This window comes from Phaenicophaeus curvirostris, unplaced genomic scaffold (assembly GCF_032191515.1).
Source record: "Phaenicophaeus curvirostris isolate KB17595 unplaced genomic scaffold, BPBGC_Pcur_1.0 scaffold_297, whole genome shotgun sequence".
NCBI lineage: Eukaryota > Metazoa > Chordata > Aves > Cuculiformes > Cuculidae > Phaenicophaeus > Phaenicophaeus curvirostris.
The window spans coordinates 34,629-50,222 of record NW_027206908.1 but is presented as its reverse complement, the minus strand read 5'-3'; the positions used below and the strand labels follow the sequence as shown (position 1 = coordinate 50,222).

The following is a 15,594-nucleotide window of genomic DNA, read 5'->3' as shown; positions in this document are numbered from 1 at the left end:
TTCTTCTCCTCTAGATCTTGTTCTCCTCCAGAACTTGTTCTCCTCCAGAGCTTGTTCTCCTCCACAACTTGTTCTCCTCCAGAGCTTGTTCTCCTCTAGAACTTGTTCTCCTCTAGATCTTGTTCTCCTCCAGAGCTTGTTCTCCTCCAGATCTTGTTCTCCTCTAGATCTTGTTCTCCTCTAGAGCTTGTTCTCCTCCACAACTTGTTCTCCTCCAGAACTTCTTCTCCTCTAGAACTTTCTCTCCTCTAGAACTTCTTCTCCTCCAGAGCTTCGTGGTTTAAGCAAGAACCATGGTGCGTGGCCTTGTCCAACTCCTACAATGGGTCCATGGTCTTTGAGGTCCCTCCAACCCATTCCATGATCTTCGAGGTCCTTCCAACCCATTCCATGACTCCACAGTGATGGTTTAGTTGGACTGGATGAACTTGGAGGTCCCTCCAACCCATTCCAAGATCTTGGAGGTCCCTCCAACCCATTCCATGATCTTGGAGGTCCCTCCAACCCATTCCAAGATCTTCAAGGTCCCTCCAACCCATTCGATGATCTTCGAGGTCCCTCCAACCCATTCCATGAACTTCGAGGTCCCTCCAACCCATTCCAAGATCTTCGAGGTCCCTCCAACCCATTCCATGATCTTGGAGGTCCCTCCAACCCATCCATGACCTTTGAGGTCCTTCCAACCCATTCCATGACTCTACAATGATGGTTTAGTTGAACTGGATGGTCTTGGAGGTCCCTCCAACCCATTCCATGATCTTGGAGGTCCCTCCAACCCATTCCATGATCTTCGAGGTCCTTCCAATTCAACCCATTCCATGATCTTGGAGGTCCCTCCAACCCATCCATGACCTTTGAGGTCCTTCCAACCCATTCCATGACTCCACAATGATGGTTTAGCAGGACCTGATGACCTTTGAGGTCCTTCCAACCCATTCCATGACTCCACAATGATGGTTTAGCAGGACCTGATGACCTTTGAGGTCCTTCCAACCCATTCCATGACTCCACAATGATAGTTTAGTAGGACCTGATGACCTTTGAGGTCCCTCCAACCCATTCCATGCTCTTCAAGGCCCTTCCACTCCATGATTTCACGATCCTACAACGACAGGAACCTCCCCATGGACCATCCTCAGGTCCGAACCTCGCGCCGATGAGAAAAACCACCTCGAGGAGCCCGGTTCTTCTTCTCACCTGGCTCCTCGCGTCTCCTCCAGGTCCCACCACGGCTTCTCCTCGCGTCCTGCGCTTGAGGGACGGCCCCGACCGCTGCTCGGGGCGGGTGGAGATCTTCCACCACCACCAGTGGGGGACGGTGTGCGACGAGGGGTGGGACCTGGCCGAAGCCGCCGTGGTCTGCAGGTCCCTGGGCTGCGGGGAGGCCCTCGCGGCCCCGGGCGCCGCTCGCTTCGGACGGGGAGCCGGACGCGTCTGGTTGGAGAACGTCAACTGCTCCGGGCTGGAAAGGGACCTCTGGGAATGCCGAGCGAGGCCCTGGGGCTACAACAGCTGCGACCACGGCCGGGACGCAGGGGTGGTCTGCTCAGGTGAGAGGGACACGGGGCCAGGTGACCCTGGGGGGGTCCAGGTGACATTGAGGTGGTTCCAGGTGACATTGAGATGGTTCCAGTGAGATTGAGATGGTTCCAGGTGACATTGAGATGATTCCAGTGAGATTGAGATGATTCCAGGTGACATTGAGATGGTTCCAGGTGACATTGAGATGATTCCAGGTGACATTGAGATGGTTCCAGGTGACATTGAGATGATTCCAAGTGACATTGAGATGATTCCAGGTGAGATTGAGATAGTTCCAGTGACATTGAGATGATTCCAGGTGACATTGAGATGGTTCCAGGTGACATTGAGATGATTCCAGGTGACATTGAGATGGTTCCAGGTGACATTGAGATGGTTCCAGTGAGACTGAGATGGTTCCAGGTGACATTGAGATGGTTCCAGGTGACATTGAGATGGTTCCAGTGAGATTGAGATGGTTCCAGGTGACATTGAGATGGTTCCTGGTGACATTGAGATGGTTCCAGTGAGATTGAGATGGTTCCAGGTGACATTGAGATGGTTCCAGGTGACATTGAGATGATTCCAGGTGACATTGAGATGGTTCCAGTGAGATTGAGATGGTTCCAGGTGACATTGAGATGGTTCCAGGTGAGATTGAGATGGTTCCTGGTGAGATTGAGGTGGTTCCAGGTGACATTGAGGTGGTTCCAGGTGACATTGAGATGGTTCCAGTGAGATTGAGATGGTTCCAGTGAGATTGAGATGGTTCCAGGTGACATTGAGATGGTTCCAGGTGACATTGAGATGATTCCAGGTGACATTGAGATGGTTCCAGGTGACATTGAGATGATTCCAGTGAGATTGAGATGGTTCCAGGTGACATTGAGATGATTCCAGGTGACATTGAGATGGTTCCAGTGAGATTGAGATGGTTCCAGGTGACATTGAGAGGGTTCCAGGTGACATTGAGATGGTTCCTGGTGACATTGAGATGATTCCAGGTGACATTGAGAAGGTTCCAGGTGGGAACTGTTGGAGTTGATGGCATGGGGATGGTTGGAGTTGATGGCATGGGGATGGTTGGAGTTGATGGGATGGTGATGGTTGGAGTCGACGAGATGGAACGATCAGACTCCATGATCTGCTGGGTCAAGACCCACCAGGTGATCACGTCCCACCCGTTCTTCTTCCTTCGTAGATAGCGGAACCTCCCCCAGGAGCTCCCTCCGCTTGGCCAACGGCTCCTCCAGCTGCTTGGGGCGGGTGGAGATCTTCCACGACCACAAGTGGGGGACGGTCTGCGACGACTCGTGGGACCTGGAAGACGCCGCCGTGGTCTGCAGGCAACTGGGCTGCGGGGTGGCCCTCTCGGCTCCGGGATCCGCTCATTTCGGAGCCGGAGAAGGTCCCATCTGGTTGGACGACGTCCACTGCGCGGGACACGAAGCCGCCCTCGGCGAGTGTCGCTTGAACGGGTGGGGGGAGCACAACTGCGGCCACGGAGAAGACGCTGGAGTGGTCTGCGCAGGTAGCTCCAGGGCTTGGAGGCATCTCGGAGGGTTGGGGTCCACTCCAGGTGGAGCTTGGAGGTGACGTTGCAGGGATCTGGGGGCTTCAGGGCTTCGGAAAAGCCTCTCATGATGTTCCTCCTGGAGGAACTGGTGGCCTGGAGAGGTTGGAGGAAGATCCGGCTGGAGGGTTGGATCCAAAGAGTGGTGGGAAGTGGAGATGGAGCCGTGGACCCATGTAGGATCCATGGGATGAGGTTGGAAGGTCTGGAGGACCCATAGGATGAGATCATGGATCCATGGGATGAGGTTGGAAGGTCTGTAGGACCCATGGGATGAGGTTGGAAGGTCTGTAGGACCCATGGGATGAGGTTGGAAGGCTCCTTAGGACCCATGGGATGAGATCATGGATCCATGGGTTGAGGTTGGAAGGTCTGTAGGACCCATGGGATGAGGTTGGAAGGTCTGTAGGACCCATGGGATGAGATCATGGATCCATGGGATGAGGTTGGAAGGTCTGTAGGACCCATGGGATGAGGTTGGAAGGTCTGGAGGACCCATGGGATGAGATCATGGATCCATGGGATGAGGTTGGAAGGTCTGTAGGACCCATGGGATGAGGTTGGAAGGTCTGTGGGACCCATGGGATGAGATTATGGATCCATGGGATCCATCAGGGATGGGGTTAACCTCACACGGGAGCTCCTAGGAGGAAGCATGAAGGTACCACAAGCCCATCCTCCTCTTCTGATGGGCTTGGAGGGGCCACCAAACCCACCAGGTGGAGCTCAGGGGTCACGAGGAGAAGGTTGGAGCTCAAGAAAGGGCTTGATGGAGGTCTAGGAGGTGGGATGGAGCTGGTGGGACATCTTCTCATGGGCTTGGAGGTTCCACCTGAGCTCCCGGTGTCCTTCCTCGCAGGCTCCAACCCCCTGGAGGTCCGCGTGAAGGACGGTCCCGGTCCCTGCTCGGGGCAGGTGGAGGTTCTCCACAACGGGACCTGGCACGGGGTCTGCAGCTCCGGGTGGAGCTTGTTGGAAGCCGCCGTGGTCTGCAAGCAGTTGGGCTGTGGAGAAGCTCTAGCAGCACCTCTTAGAGGCCACCGGGAGGAGAAGACCTTGCTGGAAGGGTTGAGCTGCCACGGGACCGAGTCCTTGCTCCTCGAGTGCCAGATGAGGGGGCCGGGACCTTGCGAGGAGGGCTCGGTGGCCACCGTGGTCTGCAAGGAGCCCAAGGGTGAGTGGTGGGACCCGTCCCGTGGTCTGGGGAACGTCCCGTGGTCTGAGGAACATCTCAAGGCCATGGGTGGAGGAACATCTTGGGGTCATGGTCTGGGGATCATCCCATGGTTAGAAGAACCTCCTAGGACCACGGTTGGAGGAACATCTTGGGGTCATGGTTGGAGGAAGGTCCCTGGATCATGGTCTGGGGATCATCTCATGGTCCGAGGAACATCTCAAGGCCATGGGTGGAGGAACATCTTGGGGTCATGGTTGGAGGAAGGTCCCTGGATCATGGTCTGGGGATCATCTCATGGTCCGAGGAACATCTCAAGGCCATGGGTGGAGGAACATCTTGGGGCCTTGGGTGGAGGAACATCTTGGGATCATGGTCTGGGGATCATCCCATGGTTAGAAGAACCTCCTAGGACCATGGTTGGAGGAACATCTTGGGGCCTTGGGTGGAGGAAGGTCCCTGGATTATGGTCTGGGGATCATCTCATGGTCTGAGGAACATCTCAAGGCCATGGGTAGAGGAACATCTTGGGATCATGGTTGGAGGAACATCCCTGGATCATGATCTGGGGATCATCCCATGGTCAGAAGAACCTCCCAGGAGAGCCCTGAGGGAGGTTCCTCCACGTTCCCCAAACCACGTAGGGTGTGAGCGGCAGGTCCAGAAGGTCCAAGCCCCCCCACCCCCCACCCCTTTGACCCTCCGCAGATGTTCTCCAGTCCTGCTCGGTGCTGGCAGGTCTCCTGGGGCTGGTGGCCACGCTCTGCGGGACCCTCTTGGTCCTCTACGTGGGGACCAGGTGGAGAAGACGGGGTAGACGCTTCCCAGGTAAGAGAAGGACCATGGCTCATGGTGGCCCTCAACCTTCTCCTCCTAGATCCACCCCCTGGTCTCACTCCAACCCCTCATCCCGCAGAGAAGCCGCGTGTGAAGAAGACCGAGGAGGCCAGGACCTCATCCGAGGCGTAGGAGACCACATTCCTGGTCCCGAAGCCACCTCAGAACCCCAGAAGACCCCGTTCCATGGAGCCAGAAGACCTTGATGGACATCAGAGACCATGTTCCTGGTCCCGAAGCCCCCTCAGAACCCTAGAAGACCCCGTTCCATGGAGCCAGAAGACCTTGATGGACATCAGAGACCACGTTCCTGGTCCCGAAGCCACCTCAGAACCCTAGAAGACCCCGTTCCATGGAGCCAGAAGACCTTGATGGGCATCAGAGACCACGTTCCTGGTCCCGAAGCCACCTCAGAACCCTAGAAGACCCCGTTCCATGGAGCCAGAAGACCTTGATGGACATCAGAGACCACGTTCCTGGTCCCGAAGCCACCTCAGAACCCTAGAAGACCCCGTTCCATGGAGCCAGAAGACCTTGATGGACATCAGAGACCACGTTCCTGGTCCCGAAGCCACCTCAGAACCCTAGAAGACCCCGTTCCATGGAGCCAGAAGACCTTGATGGGCATCAGAGACCACGTTCCTGGTCCCGAAGCCACCTCAGAACCCTAGAAGACCCCGTTCCATGGAGCCAGAAGACCTTGATGGACATCAGAGACCACGTTCCTGGTCCCGAAGCCACCTCAGAACCCTAGAAGACCCCGTTCCATGGAGCCAGAAGACCTTGATGGACATCAGAGACCACGTTCCTGGTCCCGAAGCCACCTCAGAACCCTAGAAGACCCCGTTCCATGGAGCCAGAAGACCTTGATGGGCATCAGAGACCACGTTCCTGGTCCCGAAGCCACCTCAGAACCCTAGAAGACCCCGTTCCATGGAGCCAGAAGACCTTGATGGACATCAGAGACCACGTTCCTGGTCCCGAAGCCACCTCAGAACCCTAGAAGACCCCGTTCCATGGAGCCAGAAGATCTGTGATGGTCATCAGAGAAGATCTCCCACCTCTAGCTCTCAGTCTCCAACAAAGTCTTCTCGGGGACAACCTCTACCTGGTTCTCCATGGAGCGTCCATCAATCTTCTCTAAATCTCCTTATTCCCAGCCCCCCAGCTCCTCAGAACCCCCTGTAGATCCACCACCCAGGACCTTCCTCCTCCTCCTCTTCATGGGGTCTCCTCAACCTTCTCATCCTCCTGGTGTCACCTCAACCTTCTCATCTTCTCCAGAAGAGGAGAAACCAGGAGCCTGGAGGCTATAAACTTGGAGAAGGTCTTGTTGAGGCTCCTCATGGAGCTCCTCAAGTTGAGGCCTCCCAGGAGGACCCAGATCCCAAAGGAGCAGGAGGAACGTGGGACCTGGAGCCACTTCTGGAGAAGATCTTGGTCAACAAGCCTTGACCAGAGCTACGTTCTCCGCATCTACTCAAAGCTCTGATGGTTCCTCCACCCTCAACCTCGTGCCTGGTGGCCTCGTGGTTTGAGAAGCAGGAGAACAAAGTCCTTGGGTGGAGGGAGACCTGGTTGAAGGCCACGTTGGATGAAGCTTTGGAGCAACCTCATCCAGTAGAAGGTGCCCCTGACCACGTCGAGGGGTTTTAATGGGATGGACATCAAGGTCCCTTCCGACCCAACCCATTTCATGGAGTAGAAGCTCCTCTGAGGTCTCCTCGGAGCCTTCTCCAGGCTGAGCAACCCCAACTCTCTGAGATCCCATCTCTGGAGCATCTCCAGCAGCTCCATGTCCTCCTCGTGCAACGTGGGTCCCTTCTCCTTCTCTTTTCTCCACTGGGCTCGTCCAGCCTGGAGGAGAGAAGGTTCTGGGGCCACCTTGGAGGCATCTTCTTCTACTCCGAGAGGTTCCAAGCAAGCTCTGGATCGTCTTGAAGGTGTTGGAGGCCACGTTGCGTTGAGGAACCTCCTCCAGAGGGACGTTTGGCTGGGAAGGGACCTCAACCCCCACGTGTTTGATGGTCCCTCCCCCTCCAAACCCCCACGAGAAGCTCTCGGATGACGCAAAGGCGGCTTTATCGACCCAGGTGGGGGTCATCGGGCTCGTCCAAGGTCCAAACCTTCTCGCCGGGGTCAACGGGGGCATCTGGCACGTCGGACACGGGGCGAGGGGGTTGGGAGGACCTCGTTGACTCCATAATTTCCTGGAAGTTCTCACCGGTGGCACCAGGGGAGCAGGTCACATCCCAGGAGAGCTTCCTAGGAGAAGAAAGAACCTCCCAGGAGAGGTTCTCAGGAGAAGAACCTCCCAGTAGATCTTCCCAGGAGAAGAAAGAACCTCCCAGGAGAGGTTCTCAGGAGAAGAACCTCCCAGTAGAGCTTCCTAGGAGAAGGAAGAACCTCCCAGTAGAACTTCCCAGGAGAAGAACCTCCCAGTAGAGCTTCCCAGGAGAAGAACCTCCCAGCAGGGAGCAGGTTGGAGGACGTGGAGGCTTCACTCCAACCATCCCAGTTGGGTTTTCCCTCTCTCGGGAGGAGGATCCAACCTCCAACCGAGGTCCAAGTGGGGGGTTTGGAGATGCCTGGTGGTCTCCACCCCTCATCCCACCAACCCAGAAGAAGGGAAGGACCCACCGGTGCCGGGAGGACCTTTCTCCTGGGGCTTTTCCTTTGCGGTGAGTGACGCGGACCAAGAATTAGAAGGTTCCGGGCCACCAAAACCTCCTCCTGATGCTTCGTGGAGGACAGAAGAGCTCGAGAAGGTCCATCCAGGATGGAGAAGGAGGGTTGGGAGGAGATGGAGAGGGTGGTGGCTTCGGGAGGAGGAGAAAGAGGGTTGAGGGGAGCTTGGAGGTGGCTTCGGGCATCGTTAAAGGGGGTTGAGCCATAATTAAAGGCTCCTGAGAGTAATTAAAGGGGGTTGATCCGTAATTAAAGGCTCGTGATGGTAATTAAAGGGGGTTGATCATTAATTAAAGGCTCGTGAGAGTCATTAAAGGGTCACGGGGGTGGGATGGAGGACGTCGGGAACCATGAGAAGGGATGAAGGTGTCGGGGAATCACGGAATTATGGAATTAGAGAATTATGGAATTAATTAGAGAATTATGGAATTAGAGAATTAAAGAATTAGAGAATTGTGGAATTATAGAATTGTGGAATTATAGAATTAGAAAATTAGAGAATTGTAGAATTATGGAATTAGAGAATTAGAGAATCATAGAATTAAAGAATTAGAGAATTGTAGAATTAGAGAATTAGAAAATTAGAGAATTGTAGAATTATGGAATTAGAAAATTAGAGAAATGTAGAATTATGGAATTAGAAAATTAGAGAATTGTAGAATTATGGAATTAGAAAATTAGAGAAATGTAGAATTATGGAATTAGAAAATTAGAGAATTGTAGAATTATGGAATTAGAAAATTAGAGAAATGTAGAATTATGGAATTGTGCAATTATGAAATTGTAGAATTATAGAGTTAGAAAATTAGAGAATTGTAGAATTATGGAATTAGAAAATTAGAGAATTGTAGAATCATGGAATTCTATAGAATTATAGAATTACAGAATCATGGAATTCTGTAGAATTGTAGAATTGTGGAATTGTAGAATTCTATAGAATTGTAGAATCGTGGAATTCTGTGGAATTGTAGAATTGTGGAATTAGAGAATTATAGAATTATGGAATTGTAGAATCATGGAATTCTACAGAATTATAGAATTATAGAATCATGGAATTCCATAGAATCGTGGAATTCCATAGAATCGTGGAATTCCATAGAATTGTGGAATTGTAGAATTGTGGAATTGTGGAATTAGGTAATTCTATAGAATTATAGAATCGTGGGATTCTGTGGAATTGTGGAATTGTAGATTTATGGAATTGTAGAATCATGGAATTCTATAGAATTATAGAATCATGGAATTCTGTATAATTGTAGAATTACAGAATTATGGAATTCTGTAGAATTGTGGAATTCTATAGAATTATAGAATCATAGGATTCTGTAGAATTGTGGAATTGTAGAATTAGAGAATTCTATAGAATTATAGAACCATGGGATTCTGTAGAATTGTGGAATTGTGGAATTGTAGATTTATGGAATTGTAGATTTATGGAATTGTAGAATCATGGAATTCTATAGAATTATAGAACCATGGGATTCTGTAGAATTGTGGAATTGTGGGATTGTGAAATTGTGGAATTGTGGAATTCTATAGAATTATAGAATTATAGAAACATGGGATTCTGTGGAATTGTGGAATTCTATAGAATTATAGAATCATGGGATTCTGTAGAATTGTGGATTTGTAGAATTGTGAAATTCTATAGAATTATAGAATCCTGGAATTCTGTGGAATTGTAGAATTGTGGAATTGTAGAATTATGGAATTCTATAGTATTATAGAATCATGGAATTCTGGAGAATTGTAGAATTGAGGAATTCTATAGAATTATAGAATCCTGGAATTCTGTGGAATTGTGGAATTGTAGAATTAGAGAATTGTAGAATTATGGAATTCTATAGAATTATAGAATCATGGAATTCTGTAGAATTGTGGATTTGTAGAATTAGAGAATTATGGAATCATAGAAACATAGAATTATAGAATCATAGAATTCTATAGAATTATGGAATTATAGAATCATGGAATTCTCTAGAATCATAGAATCGTAGAATTATAGAATCATGGAATTCTATAGAATTTGAGAATTAGAGAATCATGGAATTGGAGAATCACGGAATTCTATAGAATTAGAGAACTGTAGACTCATAGAGACGCCTCCCAGCGGGTCTGGTTGCTCCGAGCCCCCTCCAAGCTGGTCGCGACCATCTCCAAGATGACCAAGACCCCCCCTTCCAGCTTCCCTGGAGCCCCTTTCCCTCCTGGAAGCTCTTCCAGGTCTCCTCAAGCTTCCCTGGAGCCCCTTTCCCTCCTCGAAGCTCTTCAAGGTCTCCCCAAGCTTCCCTGGAGCCCCTTTCCCTACTGGAAGCTCTTCCAGGTCTCCCCAAGCTTTCCTGGAGCCCCTTTCCCTACTGGAAGCTCTTCAAGGTCTCCCCAAGCTTTCCTGGAGCCCCTTTCCCTCCTGGAAGCTCTTCGAGGTCTCCCCAAGCTTCCCTGGAGCCCCTTTCCCTACTGGAAGCTCTTCAAGGTCTCCCCAAGCTTCCCTGGAGCCCCTTTCCCTACTGGAAGCTCTTCAAGGTCTCCTCAAGCTTCCCTGGAGCCCCTTTCCCTACTGGAAGCTCTTCCAGGTCTCCTCAAGCTTCCCTGGAGCCCCTTTCCCTACTGGAAGCTCTTCAAGGTCTCCTCAAGCTTCCCTGGAGCCCCTTTCCCTCCTGGAAGCTCTTCAAGGTCTCCTCAAGCTTCCCTGGAGCCCCTTTCCCTACTGGAAGCTCTTCAAGGTCTCCTCAAGCTTCCCTGGAGCCCCTTTCCCTCCTGGAAGCTCTTCAAGGTCTCCTCAAGCTTCCCTGGAGCCCCTTTCCCTACTGGAAGCTCTTCAAGGTCTCCCCAAGCTTTCCTGGAGCCCCTTTCCATCCTGGAAGCTCCACCAAGGTCTCCATGGAACCTTCTCTTCTCCAGCCTGGTCCCACCGCTTGGACCTTGGCTCAGGTCCATCCTTGAGCTCCTCGGAAATGATTAACCACGGTCGCAAAGTTTATTTGCACGAGGCAGTCAGGTCCCTCTTGGACCTTTTCTCTGCTGGCACCGACGTCTCCACCTGAGGAACATCTGGGAGAGGTTGCCCAGAGAAGTGGTGGGTTCTCCATCCCGGGAGGTGTCCAAGAGCAGGTTGGAGCCCCAGATCCCATCGTTGAGGTTCTCCAGGCCACCTTGGAGCCCCAGATCCCATCGTTGAGGTTCTCCAGGCCACCTTGGAGCCCCAGATCCCATCCTTGAGGTTCTCCAGGCCACCTTGGAGCCCCAGATCCCATCCTTGAGGTTCTCCAGATCCCACCCTTGAGGTTCTCCAGCCTTGGAGCCCCAGATCCCATCCCTGGATCTTCTCCAAGAGAGGTTGAACGGTGTTTGGAGCTCCAGATCCCATCCCAGGAGGTTCTCCAGGCCACCTTGGAGCCCCAGATCCCATCCCTGAAGCTTCTCCAAGAGAGGTTGAATGGTGTTTGGAGCTCCAGATCCCATCCTTGAGGTTCTCCAGGCCACCTTGGAGCCCCAGATCCCATCCTTGAGGTTCTCCAGGCCACCTTGGGGCCCCGGATCCCATCCCTGGAGGTTCTCCAGGCCACCTTGGAGCCCCAGATCCCATCCTTGAGGTTCTCCAGGTCCCCTTGGAGCCCCAGATCCCATCCCTGGAGGTTCTCCAGGTCCTCTTGGAGCCCCAGATCCCATCCTGGAGGTTCTCCAAGAGAGGCTGGATGGTGTTTGGAGCCCCAGATCCTGTGGGACATGACCCTGGTTGGACCTGGATGGGCTTTGAGGTCCATCTCGACCCATTCCACGAGTCCACGATTCCATGAGTCCATGGTTCTACGACCTGAGACGTCCACGAGACGCATGGAATCCCACCTCGAACCCCCTTCAGCTCTCCAGACCCCACCTCAACCCCCAAAAAGCCGCGTTCCATCCCATCCCGAGCTTCCACCTCATGGAGCTTCCACCTCATGGAGCTTCCACCTCATGGAGGTTCCACCTCATCCCTCTTGCACCTCATGGAGGTTCCACCTCATGGAGGTTCCACCTCATCCCTCTTCCACCTCATGGAGGTTCCACCTCATGGAGGTTCCACCTCATCCCTCTTCCACCTCATGGAGCTTCCACCTCATGGAGGTTCCACCTCATCCCTCTTCCACCTCATGGAGCTTCCACCTCATCCCTCTTCCACCTCATGGAGGTTCCAACCTCATCCCTCTTCCACCTCATCCCTCTTCCACCTCATCCCTCTTCCACCTCATGGAGCTTCCACCTCATCCCTCTTCCACCTCATGGAGCTTCCACCTCATGGAGGTTCTTCCACCTCATCCCTCTTCCACCTCATCCCTCTTCCACCTCATCCCTCTTCCACCTCATCCCTCTTCCACCTCATGGAGCTTCCACCTCATCCCTCTTCCACCTCATGGAGCTTCCACCTCCTGGAGGTTCTTCCACCTCCTGGAGGTCCCACCTCATCCCTCTCCCACCTCCAGGCGCCGTCTCCGAGGTTGGGGGGTGGCCCCTCCGCCTGCGCGGAGGCCCCGACGGCTGCGCGGGGCGCGTGGAGCTTCTCCACAACGGGACGTGGGGGACGGTCTGCGACGACTCGTGGGGACCCTCCGAGGGCCTCGTGGTCTGTCGCCAACTGGGCTGCGGGACCCTCTTCTCGGTGGCCCCTGGAGCTCGGTACGGAGAAGGGAGCGGCTTGGCCATCTGGTTGGACGAGGTCACCTGCAGCGGCGCCGAGCAGGAGCTCCAGGAGTGCCGCGCGAGGCCCCCGGGCCAGCACGACTGTCACCACCGAGAGGACGCCAGCGTGGAGTGTTCAGGTAGAGTCGGGGGACGGACCCTGCCCCGAGAGAGCCAGGGGCCAAAACATCCAGGGAGCCAGGGGCCAAAGATCCAGGGGCCAAATGTTCAAGGATCCAGGGGCCAAATGTTCAAGGAGCCAGGGGCCAAAGGGTCAAGGAGCCAGGGGACAAATATCCAGGGGACAAAGGTACAAGGAGCCAGGGGACAAATATGGAGGGAGCCAGGGGCCAAAGGTTCAAGGAGCCAGGGGCCAAAGGTTCAAGGATCCAGGGGCCAAATATCCAGGGATCCAGGGGCCAAATATCCAGGGGCAAATATTCAAGGATCCAGGGGCCAAAACACCCAGGGATCCGGGGGCCAAACATCCAGGGATTCAGGGGCCAAATATCCAGGGGCCAAATATCCAGGGATCCAGGGGCCAAACATCCAGGGATCCAGGGGCCAAACATCCAGGGAGCCAGGGGCCAAATATCCAGGGGCCAAGTATTCAAAGATCCAGGGGCCTAAACCTCCAGGGATCCAGGGGCCAAATAGTCAAAGATCCAGGGGCCAAATATCTAGGGGCCAAACATCCAGGGATCCAGGGGCCAAACATGCAGGGATCCAGGGGCCAAATATCCAGGGACCCAGGGGCCCAAACATTCAAAGATCCAGGGGCCAACTATCCAGGGAGCCAGGGGCCAAATATCCAGGGGCCAAACATTCAAAGATCCAGGAGCTAAATATCCAGGGATCCAGGGGCCAAACATTCAAGGATCCAGGGGCCAAACGTCCAAAGATCCAGGGGCCAAAATATCCAGGGATCCAGGGGCCAAATATCCAGGGCCAAAACATCCAGGGATCCAGGGGCCAAACATTCAAAGATCCAGGGGCCAAATATCTAGGGGCCAAACATCCAGGGATCCAGGGACCAAATATCCAGGGATCCAGGGGCTAGGCATTCAAGGATCCAGGGGACAAATATCCAGGGATCCAGGGGCCAAACACCCAGGGATCCAGGGGTCAAATAGTCAATGATCCAGTGGCCAAAACATCCAGGGAGCCAGGGGCCAAGTATTCAAGGAGCCAGGGGCCAAATATTTAAGGATACAGGGGCCAAATACCCAGGGATCTAGGGGCTAGACATTCAAGGATCCAGAGGCCAAGCATTCTAGCATCCAGGGGCCAAGTATTCAAGGATCCAGGGGCCAAATATCCAGGGATCCAGGGGCTAAATACCCAGGGATCCAGGGGCCAAATATTTAAAGATCCAGGGGCCAAATATTCAAGGATCCAGGGGCCAAATATTCCAGGATCCAGGGGCCAAATATTCCAGGGGCCAAACACCCACGGATCCAGGGGCCAAACATTCAAAGATCCAGGGGCCAAGCATTCAAGGATCCAGGGGCCAAGCATTCACGGATCCAGGGGCCAAACTGCTGCCTCCTTCTCCCCCCGCAGCCTCCTCGGTCGCCGCCCTGGGCCCCCTGCGCCTGGCCGACGGCCCCGACGGCTGCTCGGGCCGCGTGGAGCTGGTCCACGCGCGGGCGTGGGGGACGGTGTGCGACGACGCGTGGGGCCTGCCGGACGCCGCCGTGGTTTGCGGCCAACTGGGCTGCGGGGAGGCCCTGGCGGCCCCCGGGGGGGCTCGCTTCGGAAAAGGCCACGACCCCATCTGGTTGGACGAGGTCAACTGCACCGGCGCCGAGGAGACGCTCGCGGAGTGTCCGGCCGGGCCCTGGGGGGCCACTAACTGCGGCCACGGAGAGGACGCCGGGGTCATCTGCTCGGGTGAGGCCTCCGGGGGGGGGTCACGGTGGGGGGGGGGACCTCTGGGTTGCTTCGGGGGGGAGAAAAAGGGGGCCAGGGGCCAAATATGCAAGGATCCAGGGCTAAATATTTAAGGATCCGGGGGTTAAAGATGCAGGGATGGAGGGGCCAAATATGCAAGGATCCAGGGGCCAAATATGCAAGGATCCAGGGCTAAATATTTAAGGATCCGGGGGTTAAAGATGCAGGGATGGAGGGGCCAAATATGCAAGGATCCAGGGGCCAAATATGCAGGGAGCCAGGGCTAAATATGTGGGGATCCAGGGGCCAAATATGCAAGGATCCAGGGGCTAAATATTTAAGGAGCCAGGGGCCAAATATTCAAGGATCCAGGGGACAAATATGCAAGGATCTAGGGGCCAAATATTCAAGGATCCAGGGGCCAAATATGTAGGGATCCAGGGCTAAATATGTAAGGAGCCAGGGGCCAAATATGTAGGGATCCAGGGGACAAATATTCAAGGAGCCAGGGGCCCAAATATGCAGGGATCCAGGGGCCAAATATTCAAGGAGCCAGGGGACAAATATCTAGGGAGCCAGGGGCCAAGTATTCAAGGATCCAGGGGCCAAATATTCAAGGATCCAGGGGATAAATATGCAGGGAGCCAGGGGACAAACAGCCAGGGATCCAGGGGCCAAATAGTCAAAGATCCAGGGGCCAAAACATCCAGGGATCCAGGGGCCAAGTATTCAAGGAGCCAGGGGCCAAATAGGGAGGGAGCCAGGGGCCAAATATTCAAGAATCCAGGGGAGAAATATGGAGGGAGCCAGGGGAGAAACATTCAAGGATCCAGGGGCCAAACATCCAGGGATCCAGGGGCCAAACATCCAGGGATCCCGGGGCCAAAACATCCAGGGATCCAGGGGTCAAGTATTCAAGGATCCAGGGGCCAAACATCCAGGGGCCAAACCATACGGGGATCCAGGGGCCAAATATTCAAAGATCCAGGGGCCAAAGATCCAGGGGCCAAGCATTCAAGGATCCAGGGGCCAAATGCCCAGGGATCCAGGGGCCAAACACCCAGGGGCCAAACAATCCAGGGATCCAGGGGCCAAATAGTCAATGGTCCAGGAGCTAAACATCCAGGGGCCAAAACATCCAGGGATCCAGGGGCCAAATATTCAAGGATCCAGGGGCCAAATATCCAGGGGCCAAACATACAGGGGCCAAAACATCCAGGGATCCAGGGACCAAACACCCACGGATCCA

The 15,594-nt window shown here is 53.8% G+C and overlaps 1 protein-coding gene and 1 long non-coding RNA gene across 2 annotated transcripts in view; both read left to right on the top strand.

Moving 5' to 3' along the window:
* Positions 1-15,594, top strand: part of LOC138734885 (scavenger receptor cysteine-rich domain-containing protein DMBT1-like) — a 32,396-nt gene that overhangs the window by 3,889 nt on the left and 12,913 nt on the right. Inside the window, exons 4-8 of the mRNA XM_069882707.1 lie at positions 1,221-1,550; positions 2,723-3,052; positions 3,954-4,253; positions 12,257-12,592; positions 14,016-14,345. Of these exons, the coding sequence (XP_069738808.1) occupies positions 1,221-1,550; positions 2,723-3,052; positions 3,954-4,253; positions 12,257-12,592; positions 14,016-14,345 (1,626 nt within the window). The remainder of the gene's footprint in view (positions 1-1,220; positions 1,551-2,722; positions 3,053-3,953; positions 4,254-12,256; positions 12,593-14,015; positions 14,346-15,594) is intronic.
* On the top strand, positions 4,259-8,066 carry LOC138734880 (uncharacterized). Its single transcript, XR_011339648.1, has 3 exons — positions 4,259-4,268; positions 4,977-5,096; positions 5,185-8,066. It is a non-coding gene; the product is annotated as an uncharacterized lncRNA (long non-coding RNA).